Source organism: Balaenoptera physalus (assembly GCF_965194825.1).
Source record: "Balaenoptera physalus genome assembly, chromosome: 11".
Lineage (NCBI taxonomy): Eukaryota > Metazoa > Chordata > Mammalia > Artiodactyla > Balaenopteridae > Balaenoptera > Balaenoptera physalus.
Genome location: NC_138896.1, coordinates 8,129,855 through 8,144,419, shown reverse-complemented (window position 1 = coordinate 8,144,419; position 14,565 = coordinate 8,129,855). Strand labels below are relative to the sequence as shown.

The following is a 14,565-nucleotide window of genomic DNA, read 5'->3' as shown; positions in this document are numbered from 1 at the left end:
CCCGGGGGAGTGGGCGCGGTGCCGGCCGTCCAGCACTAGTTCCAGATCCAAGCCAGCCTGGCCTAAAGCCGGAAGCCCAGGGTTGGAGTCTAGTTTTGCAAGAGGCCTTTGCGAGCTGGGCCAGGTCTGCGGTGAGGGGGGTGGGGGTCACCGATGGGGGTGAAGGGCGTCCGAGACTGGATTTTGAAGGACTGCATCAACAGAGGGCCCTATTACCAGGTGTCAACCAGATGCAGGCCATAGGGGAGGACTGTCACTCTAGCCCCGATCACGTTATTTGCTACCATGGGAAGGGACTACTTTCTATCTGCAGAAGATAGAGTGGCCACTAGACAGGCTGGACAGTGTGGCTAACTTCCCTGTTTCAGAGAGTGAGGCTACTTGAAAAGCATCTTAAAAGGGGACAGTGGGTGAGTTACATTTGCAAGTACCTCTGCGATGCCCCCGTGGCCACACGTTATCGCCACTCCCACTCCATATCTGCTTCTCTTCCCTGCGTTTCCTGCACCACCATTCACTCAGTTGCTGTAACACCAAAACGTGGGTGGGTGTCACGTTTGGCATCTCTCTCTTTCATCCCCTGCAAGTATCAACAAGAATAGATCTTATATATACAATCTTGAGTGAAAAAGCAAATTGCAGTGCCTTGGCAACTGAAAAAAAAAATGCACAAGGAGACAGTTGTGAGCTAAGTTTTATTGGGGGCAAAATGAGGGCTATAGCCCGGGAGACAGCCTCTCAGGTAGCTCTGAGGAACTGCTCCGAAGAGGTGGCGGGTGGCAGGTGAGTCAGTATATGTGCTTTTGGTAAAGGGGGTTGGGTGCCCTCAAGCACACATTTTGACAGAAGGTTGGTGCTAGTCATGAGGAGCAGGTATCTCTGTTAATGATTTTAGTGCTTTTCTAGATATGAGAAGATGCAAGAAATTAGGCTCATAAAACCTTCCCCTGAAAATATCTAACTCTCTGAAGGCCTGTTCTGCCAGTTTTTCCCAGAGTGCGGGGTGCCTCATTCCTGATCTCCAGCCAGAACTCCTTTCAGGGTGTGTGGAAGGTCAGCGAGTGCAGTGGCTAGGGACCTAACCCTTGTAGAGGCAGATGGCGAGTGACAATTTTTTGTTGGCAGCATACATACTGGGAAAGAAGACCTTACACTTGCAGCAACTCCTACTTTTCAGATATCAAAAGTGCAGTCTGTATTTACCACAGCTGATTCTAACCAGCCGAAGCTGATAATGACTAAGAACTCTGAGCAATTCCACTTAGGCCAGACCCTCAACAACTTAATGGAAGACTCTCCTGAAAAAAAAAAATGACAGGCCCTTCCCAGGTGGCGCAGTGGTTGGGAATCCACCTGCTAGTGCAGGGGACACAGGTTTGAGCCCTGGTCCGGGAGGATCCCACATGCCGCGGAGCAACTGGGCCCGTACGCCACAACTACCGAGCCTGCGCTCTAGAGCCCGCGAGCCACAACTACTGAAGCCCGCGCGCCTAGAGCCCGTGCTCAGCAACAAGAGAAGCCGCCGCAGTGAGAAGCCCGCGCACCGCAACGAAGAGTAGCCCCTGCTCACTGCAACTAGAGAAAGCCCGCGTGCAGCAACGAAGACCCAACACGGCCAAAATAAATAAATAAAATTTATATAAAAAAAAATACAATGACAGGACTTGCCTTAACCAGCTGGGATGATTTAGGGATTCATCTCTCCCTATGCAGATGCAAGCTTCAAACCATAGTTAAGCCCACCATGATCCTCCCCCTGCCTTTTAGACTTAAAGAAATTGAACCACAGAGAATGTTACCTATAGTCCTAGCCCTTGGTAGAGCTGTTATTTGAAATAAGCTCTGTCCTACACCCTTAACTCTACCATAACGCATAGTTTCATGTGCAGTCCATCATAAAATATAAAATAAATGAAAGGAACCAGTTTCTGCTCTGTTTCGATTGGTTCCACACAAGGATTTGTGTTTAGTAATGTTTCTAGTTGACATTAGCATATTTTAGAAGATAGCTCAGCTCTTAACTAGGAGCCCACTGAATAGTACTGGAACACTGAACCACAAGTGTGTCATGGGGCGTGACCAAGATTGTGTGCGGGACTAAGTTTTTAGTCTCTGGCCACTGGGGCCTATCAATGGGATGTTTTTCTGTTAGTTTGTTTTCTGTTGTTTTTTTTTTTTCACAGAGGCCTCAAGTCAGGATTGTCTGCTAGACACACGTGTACACCCACCCATAACCAGAGCAATAAAGACCATCTGCCACAACAGAAGAGCTCATGAGGAAGGAATAGTGCTTCACTTTGAGCATTATTTTATCATTTTTGGAGCCTTGTATGTGTTGAATTTACACTTAAGCAGACATCAAGCAAAAATGGTCAAAATCAAATGCCAGTTGCAGTGTTGCAAGTCAACGTCTACTGAGTATCCACAATACTAATTACTAGTCTTTAGGAACATTTTATAGCTTTAAGATTGACATCATCCATTCATTAAAATTTTCTCCAAGAAATTAATAAATGAGATTATGAAAAAAACTGCCTATTTTCTTCAACCTACCCTATCTGCCACGTGCTTCTAGGACCTCATATGTGAGAGCCATAATAATATGAGCAAAGCATACAGTGTGCTTATTACATGCGGGACACTGAAGTGCTTGACATCGATGAACTCATTTAATCTTCATACCAACCCTATGCAGTAAAGACTATTACTTTCTTCTGCTTTTATCCATGGAGGAAATAAAGGCAGAAAGGGGTTCTCTAGCTGGTATAAGGTCACACAGTAAAGGGTAGGGCTGCCTAACTCCTTTAGTCTGTTCTCAGTACCGTGACCAGGACAATCTGATTACAAACTGGACTGCGTCATTCCTCGGCTCCAAACCCTCCAGTGGCTCCCATACCTCCTGCAAAGCCCTGCACACCTCCCTCCCGACCTCGGCTCCTGTACCTCCTGCAAAGCCCTGCACACCTCCCTCCCGGACCTCGGCTCCTGTACCTCCTGCAAAGCCCTGCACACCTCCCTCCTGGACCTCGGCTCCTGTAACTCCTGCAAAGCCCTGCACACTTCCCTCCCGGACCTCGGCTCCCGTACCTCCTGCAAAGCCCTGCACACCTCCCTCCCGACCTCGGCTCCCGTACCTCCTGCAAAGCCCTGCACACCTCCCTCCCGACCTCGGCTCCTGTTCCTCTTTCCCCTGTGCTGATGCTACTCCAGCCTCCTTGCTTGCACCTCCGAGCACTTGAACGTGCGGCTGTTTCATCTGCCCGGAACCCTCTTCCCAGATCATCTCTCGCTCACCCCCTCACCTCCCTTAAATCTTTATTCGAATGTCACCTTCTCAGTGAGGCCTTCCAGGATCATCTTATTTAAGACTACAACCATCTGCATTTCCTTCCGTAGCTAATTCTTCTCCATGGCACTTACCTCCTAAGTGGTATATAACTTACGAACTGCAATCACCTCCCCTCTCTAGCATGCAAGTTCTCGAAAGTGAGGATTGTTGCCTGGCACAGCACGGCTCCACAAGCATGCGCTGAACGGCCGAGGACACATAGTGAGAAGTCAGCAGCTGCTCTTCAGAAAGGACAACCGGCAGAGTGAGAGACGGGAGGGAGAGATTGCCCTGGCTGCGCCCTGCCCCTGAGGTCTGGTTCTCTCCCTGCCCCGGCTTGTCAGACACCTGTGTCCTTGTCATAAACCCATCCCCATGCCTTCTGTGCAAGTTTGGGAGAGCCAAAGTTGCTTTTCGCTTCTTGCAGCTGAGTCTTTCTTAACCGCGGTAGCATCCTGTTCCCTCTGCCAGAAATGCCTTTTTCTCCTTGCTCAAAACTCAGTCTCATCACTTACTGAAGTCAAGCTGCCACCAGCCACCACAGGCTGTAATACATTTCTTACCAAAGCTTTTGTCCTTTGTGTAGGGATCTTTTTCTTTTTTTTTTCCCTTTTCGGCCCCTAGAATCTAGGATAGTGCCAGGCACGTGGTGAGCGTTGTTCAACGCAGGCCCAGTGAATAAACAAATGGAGAGTGGAGATAGAGGTGGCCTTCAGGGCTTTCAAAATATTAAGGAGTGAATTTGCGATAAGGAGCTGCTCATACATAAATATCAAAGTAGACAATTCAGTACAGAGATGGCTGAGATTATAAACAGACTATACATTCCTAGGAGGAAAAGAAAATGAACCTGACTCCCCCGCAAATAAATATTTTTTGATACAAACTTGTTTGTGCAATGGCCTCCAAGTACACTACCAGGCAAGCTCTGCCACAGGTCACTGAGCAGACAAGCTCACAGACCAAAATAAAATGCTCAAATCACATGGTTTATAGCAATTTTATATGTAATTGCCAAAACTGGGAGGCAACCAAGATGTCCTCCAGTAGTGAATGGTAAACTGTGGTACATCCAGACAATGGAGTATTATTCATTACTAAAAAGAAATGAACTATCAAGCCATGAAAAGACACAGAGGAAGCTTAAATGCGTGTTAGTAAGTGGAGGAAGCCAATCTGAAAAGGCTACAATACTGTATGATTCTAACTATATGATACTGTGGGAAAGGCAGAACTTCGGAGATGATAAAAAGCTCAGTGATTATCAGTGGTGGAGATGGGGAGAGATGAATAGAACACAGAGTGGCAAATCTGTCCCTTCTCTCAATATTGTTATAAACCCAAAACAGCTATAAAAAAGTAAAGTCTCGAAAACAAAATAACCAAACCTATTTTCATCTTTGTTTACAGGCCTGAAGTTAAGACAACAAAGAGGTGGATGGAAATGTCAGACACATGGTTTGGTTCTTTTCCTAGATGATTTCCTCTCATGAAGTGAGCGGCACTTTAGTGTCCAAGTGTTAAGATGCTCATTTTGCCTAATCAGGAGGGAGTCCCCTGGTGGCCTCAGGGATTTAACATCTTCCCAGCTAAGTCAGACCTATGAATCCTCTACTACTGTGTCTCTTCAAAACATCCAGTAATCCATTAAGGAAAATGCTTTAATTTTCTAGGTAAGAAAAGATTATCATCAACAGCTAGTTTTAAGACCACCTTTGTCAGAAGATTAGCTAAGTGAGTTTTTTGGATGCCCTGAAACAGACGGGAAAATAAAAAAAGGAAATGTCATTTTCCTGTCCTTAAGTTACCTTGTAAACAAACCACTGCTTGGAAACAGAATAGTTTCATGAAGTTTGGAAGACTCTCTTTAACCTTCTTATGTACGTAGCCGTGAACTTAAGCATATGCTTTATACATACATATTTTATTTTATAGATCTAATTTTTAAGTTTGTCTTAACATACTTCCTGGTCTGAAAATCTTTTTATATCTTTTGTTACCAAAACGAACAAAATCCACATTAAAATTACTAGAACCACGTGAAAAAGCCAAAGTAATGCAGGTTTTTCATTCTTCCCTCACTTAGGAGAAAAATATGAAAAACAATTCCTTTATCTACTTCCGGTAAAGAAATGTGTTCAAGATTTTGTATCATTTTAAGCTATAATACTTTGAGAAAGATCTTTATTTGCTTTACACAACAGTAAAAATTATATATTACACATTAACATACTATATATTGCCATGATATATAATTAATAAAATATTGCCTATCAAAAAGTTTTACCACTGTTTAAAAAAACCAAAACCTGAAAGTGATTTTTAAGCTGTACATTTTCTTCAAAAGAAGAAATTCCTAGCTTTTACTCAGAAAAAAAAATAAAAGTACATTTGAAAAAGTTTTTCTCTTAGGAGAAATCTGGGATTCACGGCATCATTCATATTTTCTTCTTTTTTCTCTTCTTTTTTTCTAACATTTCTACTGTTTTCCTCTTCTTGGTTGACACCAGGCTGCTTCCTTTTGTCGGCTTATTACTGTCACCAGTTAAACCGCATTTCTTCGTGTCAGGTTTTAGCTGCCTTTCTTCCTCCTGGACTTCGCGGCCAGATTCCTTTTTATTCCTTTTGGACTGTTCTTGTTTACTTACTAAAACACAAGAGACAGTGCATTTTAAAGACTGTTTTTCCCTTTGAAATAAACACAAGCTGACAATAAAGTCAAGTCATCTGGATTTCCTCCACTTTAATGATTCAAAGAGATAGCAGATTATTTAGTTTCTGTAAACAATCAATTTCATTTACCAGGAGGTGGTTCTACAGCTGGAAGCAGGCTTTCTTTCGTGTCTGTCGCTCTGTCCAGCCACACTCCAAGACATGTCAGCCTGGCATTAGTGTTTACTTCACACAGCAAAGACGGGGAAACCCCCTAAAACAGGAAAGGAAATTCGTGATAACATAGAGGAATTTTAAATAATTACTTTCATTTTTCCATAAACAAGTTACCTTAATTTAAAACTTACACTGTATTTTGAGTATAAAATATACTGTCTAGAAGAAATTTATTATCTTTTTTTTTAATTTATTAATTAATTTATTTATTTTTGGCTGTGTTGGGTCTTCGTTTCTGTGCGAGGGCCTTCTCTAGTTGCGGCAAGTGGGGGCCACTCTTCATCCCGGTGCACGGGCCTCTCACTGTTGCGGCCTCTCTTGTTGCGGAGCACAGGCTCCAGACGCGCAGGCTCAGTAGTTGTGGCTCACGGGCCCAGTCGCTCCGCAGCATGTGGGATCTTCCTGGACCAGGGCTCGAACCCGTGTGCCCTGCATTGGCAGGCAGACTCTCAACCACTGCGCCACCAGGGAGGCCCGAAATTTATTATCTTGATTCATGATCGGTTTGATTAAGTCCTTCACAAGAGCCAATTTCTAAGACGTGTTCCGCTAAGGAAAGAGACCAGACCATTTTATCGTGTCCATTTCTGGGTTTAACAAAGAACCATGCACAAAGTAGGTACTCAACAAACCTGTGGATTCACAATGTGTTTATAAGAGAATGAAGAACAACAAACCAAGAATCTGTAAGAGGGAGACTACTAAAGGGAATTTAAATTTCCGATTATCTGCTTCAAAACTATTGTTAGGGGCGTCCCTGGTGGCGCAGTGGTTAAGAATCTCCCTGCCAATGCAGGGGACACGGGTTCGAGCCCTGGTTCGGGAAGATCCCACATGCCGTGGAGCAACTAAGCCCATGCGCCACAACTACTGAGCCTGCGCTCTTAGAGCCCGTGAGCCACAACTACTGAGCCCACGTGCCACAACGACTGAAGCCCATGCGCCTAGAGCCCATGCTCCACAACAAGAGAAGCCACCACAATGAGAAGCCCGCACACCGCAGGGAAGAGTAGCCCCCACTTGCCCCAACTAGAGAAAGCCCGTGCACAGCAATGAAGACCCAATGCAGCCAAAAATAAATAAATTAAATTTAAAAAAACAAACAAACACTATTGTTAGTTCTACAACTGATCAAAAATTCCAACTTTTTTTTTTTCTTAGTAATGGCACTATTTTTATTTAACAAAATCTTACAGAGAACATCAATATACAAAAGAGAAGAAAGGAGTGCTTCTCTGATTGAAAGAGCATGAGTTCTGGAAACCTGCCAGCTCAGACTCGCCAATACCAACTCCTGAGGCAGTGCTACGGAGCCCTAACTTTAAAACCATGAATGTCAATCATGCCTGGAAGAGATTTTAAAAGTTTAAAGATCTATGCCTTATGACCCTTAAGAAAAACTCCACCTCACTTAACTCAAAATGGTTCTGACAGTAAGACTCACATTCAGTGTATTTAAATGGTGCTGAGACACTGACCTTGTCCTCTTTGAGCTTCCACATTTTGATGAAACCATCACTCGATGCTGTAACAATAATACGATGCTCTGGAGTTTCAAAACTGAACATGTCTTTTACCCTAGGATAGAAATAGTAACGCCATAAAAGACCCTTTCTTCCAGAGAGTATGATACTGCTAGAAAGCTTCTATGCACAGTCTCTTGACTTTTCAATGCTTCAAGTGTTTCCAAACTGCTCAATAAACGGTGCCTAAAATTTAACATGCTTCACATCCCTATGAGTTGGTGAGTCATTTTCAGGGTCTAAATTCCAAGATAAAATTGACTGTCAATGATACCTTAAGAAAAAGTTGAAAAGATGATGACAGATAACTATAAATAATCAGATTATCATAAAGGAAATAAAGATACTTAAAACAAAGCCCCTCACCTCAGGAAACTACAAGGTCAGTACCAAGAGAAAAGACAACAGAGATGACCCAAGGCCTCCTCCACTGCATCCGTTTCTCTTCTCCTCAGTGCCGCCACCCATAGTCTAAGCTACTATCATTTTCCTTACGGACTAAGGAGTAAACTAATCGGCCTCGCTGCTTCCATTTTTGCCCCCTAACAATTTTTTAAAAATCAAACCATGTTACTCCCAGTCTTACAATTCTACAAAGCTTGGATCTGCTTTAAAATAACACGGGAGAGGGAGGAAGTGGTGGGACAAAGATAAACCAGTATCTACAAAAGCACTTAGTATAAAATTCAAACTCCTCACCAAGTGGCTGAGACATAGATAAACCAGTATCTACAAAGGCACTTAGGATAAAATTCAGACTCCTCACCAAGTGGCTGAGACATAGATAAACCAGTATCTACAAAGGAACTTAGGATAAAATTCAAACTCCTCACCAAGTGGCTGGGGCATAGATAAACCAGTATCTACAAAGGCACTTAGTATAAAATTCAAACTCCTCACCAAGTGGCTGAGACATAGATAAACCAGTATCTACAAAGGCACTTAGTATAAAATTCAAACTCCTCACCAAGTGGCTGGGGCATAGATAAACCAGTATCTACAAAGGCACTTAGTATAAAATTGAAATTCCTCACCAAGTGGCTGGGGCATAGATAACCCAGTATCTACAAAGGTACTTAGTATAAAATTCAAACTCCTCACCAAGTGGCTGGGGCATAGATAAACCAGTATCTACAAAGGCACTTAGTATAAAATTCAAACTCCTCACCAAGTGGCTGGGGCATAGATAAACCAGTATCTACAAAGGCACTTAGTATAAAATTGAAATTCCTCACCAAGTGGCTGGGGCATAGATAACCCAGTATCTACAAAGGTACTTAGTATAAAATTCAAACTCCTCACCAAGTGGCTGGGGCATAGATAAACCAGTATCTAGAAAGGCACTTAGTATAAAATTCAAACTCCTCACCAAGTGGCTGGGGCATAGATAAACCAGTATCTACAAAGGCACTTAGTATAAAATTGAAATTCCTCACCAAGTGGCTGGGGCATAGATAAAGAAGTATCTACAAAGGCACTTAGTATAAAATTCAAACTCCTCACCAAGTGGCTGGGGCATAGATAAACCAGTATCTAGAAAGGCACTTAGTATAAAATTCAAACTCCTCACCAAGTGGCTGGGGCATAGATAACCCAGTATCTACAAAGGTACTTAGTATAAAATTCAAACTCCTCACCAAGTGGCTGGGGCATAGATAAACCAGTATCTACAAAGGCACTTAGTATAAAATTCAAACTCCTCACCACGTGGCTGAGACATAGATAAACCAGTATCTACAAAGGCACTTAGTATAAAATTCAAACTCCTCACCAAGTGGCTGGGGCATAGATAAACCAGTATCTACAAAGGCACTTAGTATAAAATTGAAATTCCTCACCAAGTGGCTGGGGCATAGATAAAGAAGTATCTACAAAGGCACTTAGTATAAAATTCAAACTCCTCATCAAGTGGCTGGGGCATAGATAAACCAGTATCTAGAAAGGCACTTAGTATAAAATTCAAACTTCTCACCAAGTGGCTGGGGCATAGATAACCCAGTATCTACAAAGGTACTTAGTATAAAATTCAAACTCCTCACCAAGTGGCTGGGGCATAGATAAACCAGTATCTATAAAGGTATTTAGTATAAAATTCAAACTCCTCACCAAGTGGCTGCGGCATAGATAAACCAGTATCTATAAAGGTACTTAGTATAAAATTCAAACTCCTCACCAAGTGGCTGAGGCATAGATAAACCAGTATCTACAAAGGCACTTAGGATAAAATTCAAACTCCTCACCAAGTGGCTGGGGCATAGATAAACCAGTATCTACAAAGGCACTTAGTATAAAATTCAAGCTCCTCACCAAGTGGCTGGGGCATAGATAAACCAGTATCTACAAAGGCACTTAGTATAAAATTGAAATTCCTCACCAAGTGGCTGGGGCATAGATAAAGAAGTATCTACAAAGGCACTTAGTATAAAATTCAAACTCCTCACCAAGTGGCTGGGGCATAGATAAACCAGTATCTAGAAAGGCACTTAGTATAAAATTCAAACTCCTCACCAAGTGGCTGGGGCATAGATAACCCAGTATCTACAAAGGTACTTAGTATAAAATTCAAACTCCTCACCAAGTGGCTGGGGCATAGATAAACCAGTATCTACAAAGGCACTTAGTATAAAATTGAAATTCCTCACCAAGTGGCTGGGGCATAGATAAAGAAGTATCTACAAAGGCACTTAGTATAAAATTCAAACTCCTCACCAAGTGGCTGGGGCATAGATAAACCAGTATCTAGAAAGGCACTTAGTATAAAATTCAAACTCCTCACCAAGTGGCTGGGGCATAGATAACCCAGTATCTACAAAGGTACTTAGTATAAAATTCAAACTCCTCACCAAGTGGCTGGGGCATAGATAAACCAGTATCTACAAAGGCACATAGTATAAAATTCAAACTCCTCACCACGTGGCTGAGACATAGATAAACCAGTATCTACAAAGGCACTTAGTATAAAATTCAAACTCCTCACCAAGTGGCTGGGGCATAGATAAACCAGTATCTACAAAGGCACTTAGTATAAAATTGAAATTCCTCACCAAGTGGCTGGGGCATAGATAAAGAAGTATCTACAAAGGCACTTAGTATAAAATTCAAACTCCTCATCAAGTGGCTGGGGCATAGATAAACCAGTATCTAGAAAGGCACTTAGTATAAAATTCAAACTTCTCACCAAGTGGCTGGGGCATAGATAACCCAGTATCTACAAAGGTACTTAGTATAAAATTCAAACTCCTCACCAAGTGGCTGGGGCATAGATAAACCAGTATCTATAAAGGTATTTAGTATAAAATTCAAACTCCTCACCAAGTGGCTGCGGCATAGATAAACCAGTATCTATAAAGGTACTTAGTATAAAATTCAAACTCCTCACCAAGTGGCTGAGGCATAGATAAACCAGTATCTACAAAGGCACTTAGGATAAAATTCAAACTCCTCACCAAGTGGCTGGGGCATAGATAAACCAGTATCTACAAAGGCACTTAGTATAAAATTGAAATTCCTCACCAAGTGGCTGGGGCATAGATAAAGAAGTATCTACAAAGGCACTTAGTATAAAATTCAAGCTCCTCACCAAGTGGCTGGGGCATAGATAAACCAGTATCTACAAAGGCACTTAGTATAAAATTCAAACTCCTCACCAAGTGGCTGAGACATAGATAAACCAGTATCTACAAAGGCACTTAGGACAAAATTCAAGCTCCTCACCAAGTGGCTGGGGCATAGATAAACCAGTTTCTACAAAGGCACTTAGGATAAAATTCAAACTCCTCACCAAGTGGCTGAGACATAGATAAACCAGTATCTACAAAGGCACTTAGGATAAAATTCAAACTCCTCACCAAGTGGCTGGGGCATAGATAAACCAGTATCTACAAAGGCACTTAGTATAAAATTCAAACTCCTCACCAAGTGGCTGGGGCATAGATAAACCAGTATCTACAAAGGCACTTAGTATAAAATTCAAACTCCTCACCAAGTGGCTGGGGCATAGATAAACCAGTATCTACAAAGGCACTTAGTATAAAATTCAAACTCCTCACCAAGTGGCTGGGGCATAGATAAACCAGTATCTACAAAGGCACTTAGTATAAAATTCAAACTCCTCACCAAGTGGCTGGCGCACAGATAAACCAGTATCTATAAAGGCACTTAGTATAAAATTCAAACTCCTCACCAAGTGGCTGGGGCATAGATAAACCAGTATCTACAAAGGCACTTAGTATAAAATTCAAACTCCTCACCAAGTGGCTGGGGCATAGATAAACCAGTATCTACAAAGGCACTTAGTATAAAATTCAAACTCCTCACCAAGTGGCTGGGGCATAGATAAACCAGTATCTACAAAGGCACTTAGTATAAAATTCAAACTCCTCACCAAGTGGCTGGGGCATAGATAAACCAGTATCTACAAAGGCACTTAGTACAAAATTCAAACTCCTCACCAAGTGGCTGGGGCATAGATAAACCAGTATCTACAAAGGCACTTAGTACAAAATTCAAACTCCTCACTAAGTGGCTGGGGCATAGATAAACCAGTATCTACAAAGGCACTTAGTATAAAATTCAAACGCCTCACCAAGTGGCTGGGGCATAGATAAACCAGTATCTACAGAGGCACTTAGTATAAAATTCAAACTCCTCACCAAGTGGCTGGGGCATAGATAAACCAGTATCTACAAAGGCACTTAGTATAAAATTCAAACTCCTCACCAAGTGGCTGGGGCATAGATAAACCAGTATCTACAAAGGCACTTAGTATAAAATTCAAACTCCTCACCAAGTGGCTGAGACATAGATAAACCAGTATCTACAAAGGCACTTAGTATAAAATTCAAACTCCTCACCAAGTGGCTGGGGCATAGATAAACCAGTATCTAGAAAGGCACTTAGTATAAAATTCAAACTCCTCACCAAGTGGCTGGGGCATAGATAAACCAGTATCTACAGAGGCACTTAGTATAAAATTCAAACTCCTCACCAAGTGGCTGGGGCATAGATAAACCAGTATCTACAAAGGCACTTAGTATAAAATTCAAACTCCTCACCAAGTGGCTGGGGCATAGATAAACCAGTATCTACAAAGGCACTTAGTATAAAATTCAAACTCCTCACCAAGTGGCTGAGACATAGATAAACCAGTATCTACAAAGGCACTTAGTATAAAATTCAAACTCCTCACCAAGTGGCTGGGGCATAGATAAACCAGTATCTAGAAAGGCACTTAGTATAAAATTCAAACTCCTCACCAAGTGGCTGGGGCATAGATAAACCAGTATCTACAAAAGCACTTAGTATAAAATTCAAACTCCTCACCAAGTGGCTGGGGCATAGATAAAGCAGTATCTACAAGGGCACTTAGTATAAAATTCAAACTCCTCACCAAGTGGCTGGGGCATAGATAAACCAGTATCTACAAAGGCACTTAGTATAAAATTCAAACTCCTCACCAAGTGGCTGGGGCATAGATAAACCAGTATCTACAAAGGCACTTAGTATAAAATTCAAACTCCTCACCAAGTGGCTGGGGCATAGATAAACCAGTATCTATAAAGGTACTTAGTATAAAATTCAAGCTCCTCACCAAGTGGCTGAGACATAGATAAACCAGTATCTAGAAAGGCACTTAGTATAAAATTCAAACTCCTCACCAAGTGGCTGGGGCATAGATAAACCAGTATCTACAAAGGCACTTAGTATAAAATTCAAACTCCTCACCAAGTGGCTGGGGCATAGATAAACCAGTATGTAGAAAGGCACTTAGTACAAAATTCAAACTCCTCACCAAGTGGCTGGGGCATAGATAAACCAGTATCTACAAAGGCACTTAGCATAAAATTCAAGCTCCTCACCAAGTAGCTGGGGCATAGATAAACCAGTATCTACAAAGGCACTTAGTATAAAATTCAAACTCCTCACCAAGTGGCTGGGGCATAGATAAACCAGTATCTAGAAAGGCACTTAGTATAAAATTCAAACTCCTCACCAAGTGGCTGGGGCATAGATAAACCAGTATCTACAAAGGCACTTAGTATAAAATTCAAACTCCTCACCAAGTGGCTGGGGCATAGATAAACCAGTATGTAGAAAGGCACTTAGTACAAAATTCAAACTCCTCACCAAGTGGCTGGGGCATAGATAAACCAGTATCTACAGAGGCACTTAGTACAAAATTCAAACTCCTCACCAAGTGGCTGGGGCATAGATAAACCAGTATCTACAGAGGCACTTAGTATAAAATTCAAACGCCTCACCAAGTGGCTGGGGCATAGATAAACCAGTATCTACAGAGGCACTTAGTATAAAATTCAAACTCCTCACCAAGTGGCTGGGGCATAGATAAACCAGTATCTACAAAGGCACTTAGTATAAAATTCAAGCTCCTCACCAAGTGGCTGGGGCATAGATAAACCAGTATCTACAAAGGCACTTAGTATAAAATTGAAATTCCTCACCAAGTGGCTGGGGCATAGATAAACCAGTATCTAGAAAGGCACTTAGTATAAAATTCAAACTCCTCACCAAGTGGCTGGGGCATAGATAAACCAGTATCTAGAAAGGCACTTAGTATAAAATTCAAACTCCTCACCAAGTGGCTGGGGCATAGATAACCCAGTATCTACAAAGGTACTTAGAATAAAATTCAAACTCCTCACCAAGTGGCTGGGGCATAGATAAACCAGTATCTATAAAGGTACTTAGTATAAAATTCAAACTCCTCACCAAGTGGCTGAGGCATAGATAAACCAGTATCTACAAAGGCACTTAGGATAAAATTCAAACTCCTCACCAAGTGGCTGGGGCATAGATAAACCAGTA

General features: G+C 42.1%; 1 protein-coding gene and 1 long non-coding RNA gene across 3 annotated transcripts in view; one reads left to right on the top strand and one right to left on the bottom strand.

The window, feature by feature from the left end:
• Window positions 1-35: 35 nt before the first annotated feature.
• LOC309638013 lies at window positions 36-5,765 on the top strand. Its single transcript, XR_014250952.1, has 2 exons — window positions 36-124; window positions 2,184-5,765. It is a non-coding gene; the product is annotated as an uncharacterized lncRNA (long non-coding RNA).
• The window catches only part of PAK1IP1 (PAK1 interacting protein 1), a 107,119-nt gene continuing 96,863 nt past the window's right edge, over window positions 4,310-14,565 (bottom strand). For both annotated transcript variants that reach the window (XM_082413338.1, XM_082413339.1), the window contains exons 8-10: window positions 7,696-7,795; window positions 6,131-6,254; window positions 4,310-5,975 (exon numbers count right to left, since the gene is read on the bottom strand). In XM_082413338.1, coding sequence (XP_082269464.1) covers window positions 5,767-5,975; window positions 6,131-6,254; window positions 7,696-7,795 — 433 coding nt within the window. In that variant the 3' untranslated portion in view covers window positions 4,310-5,766. The remainder of the gene's footprint in view (window positions 5,976-6,130; window positions 6,255-7,695; window positions 7,796-14,565) is intronic.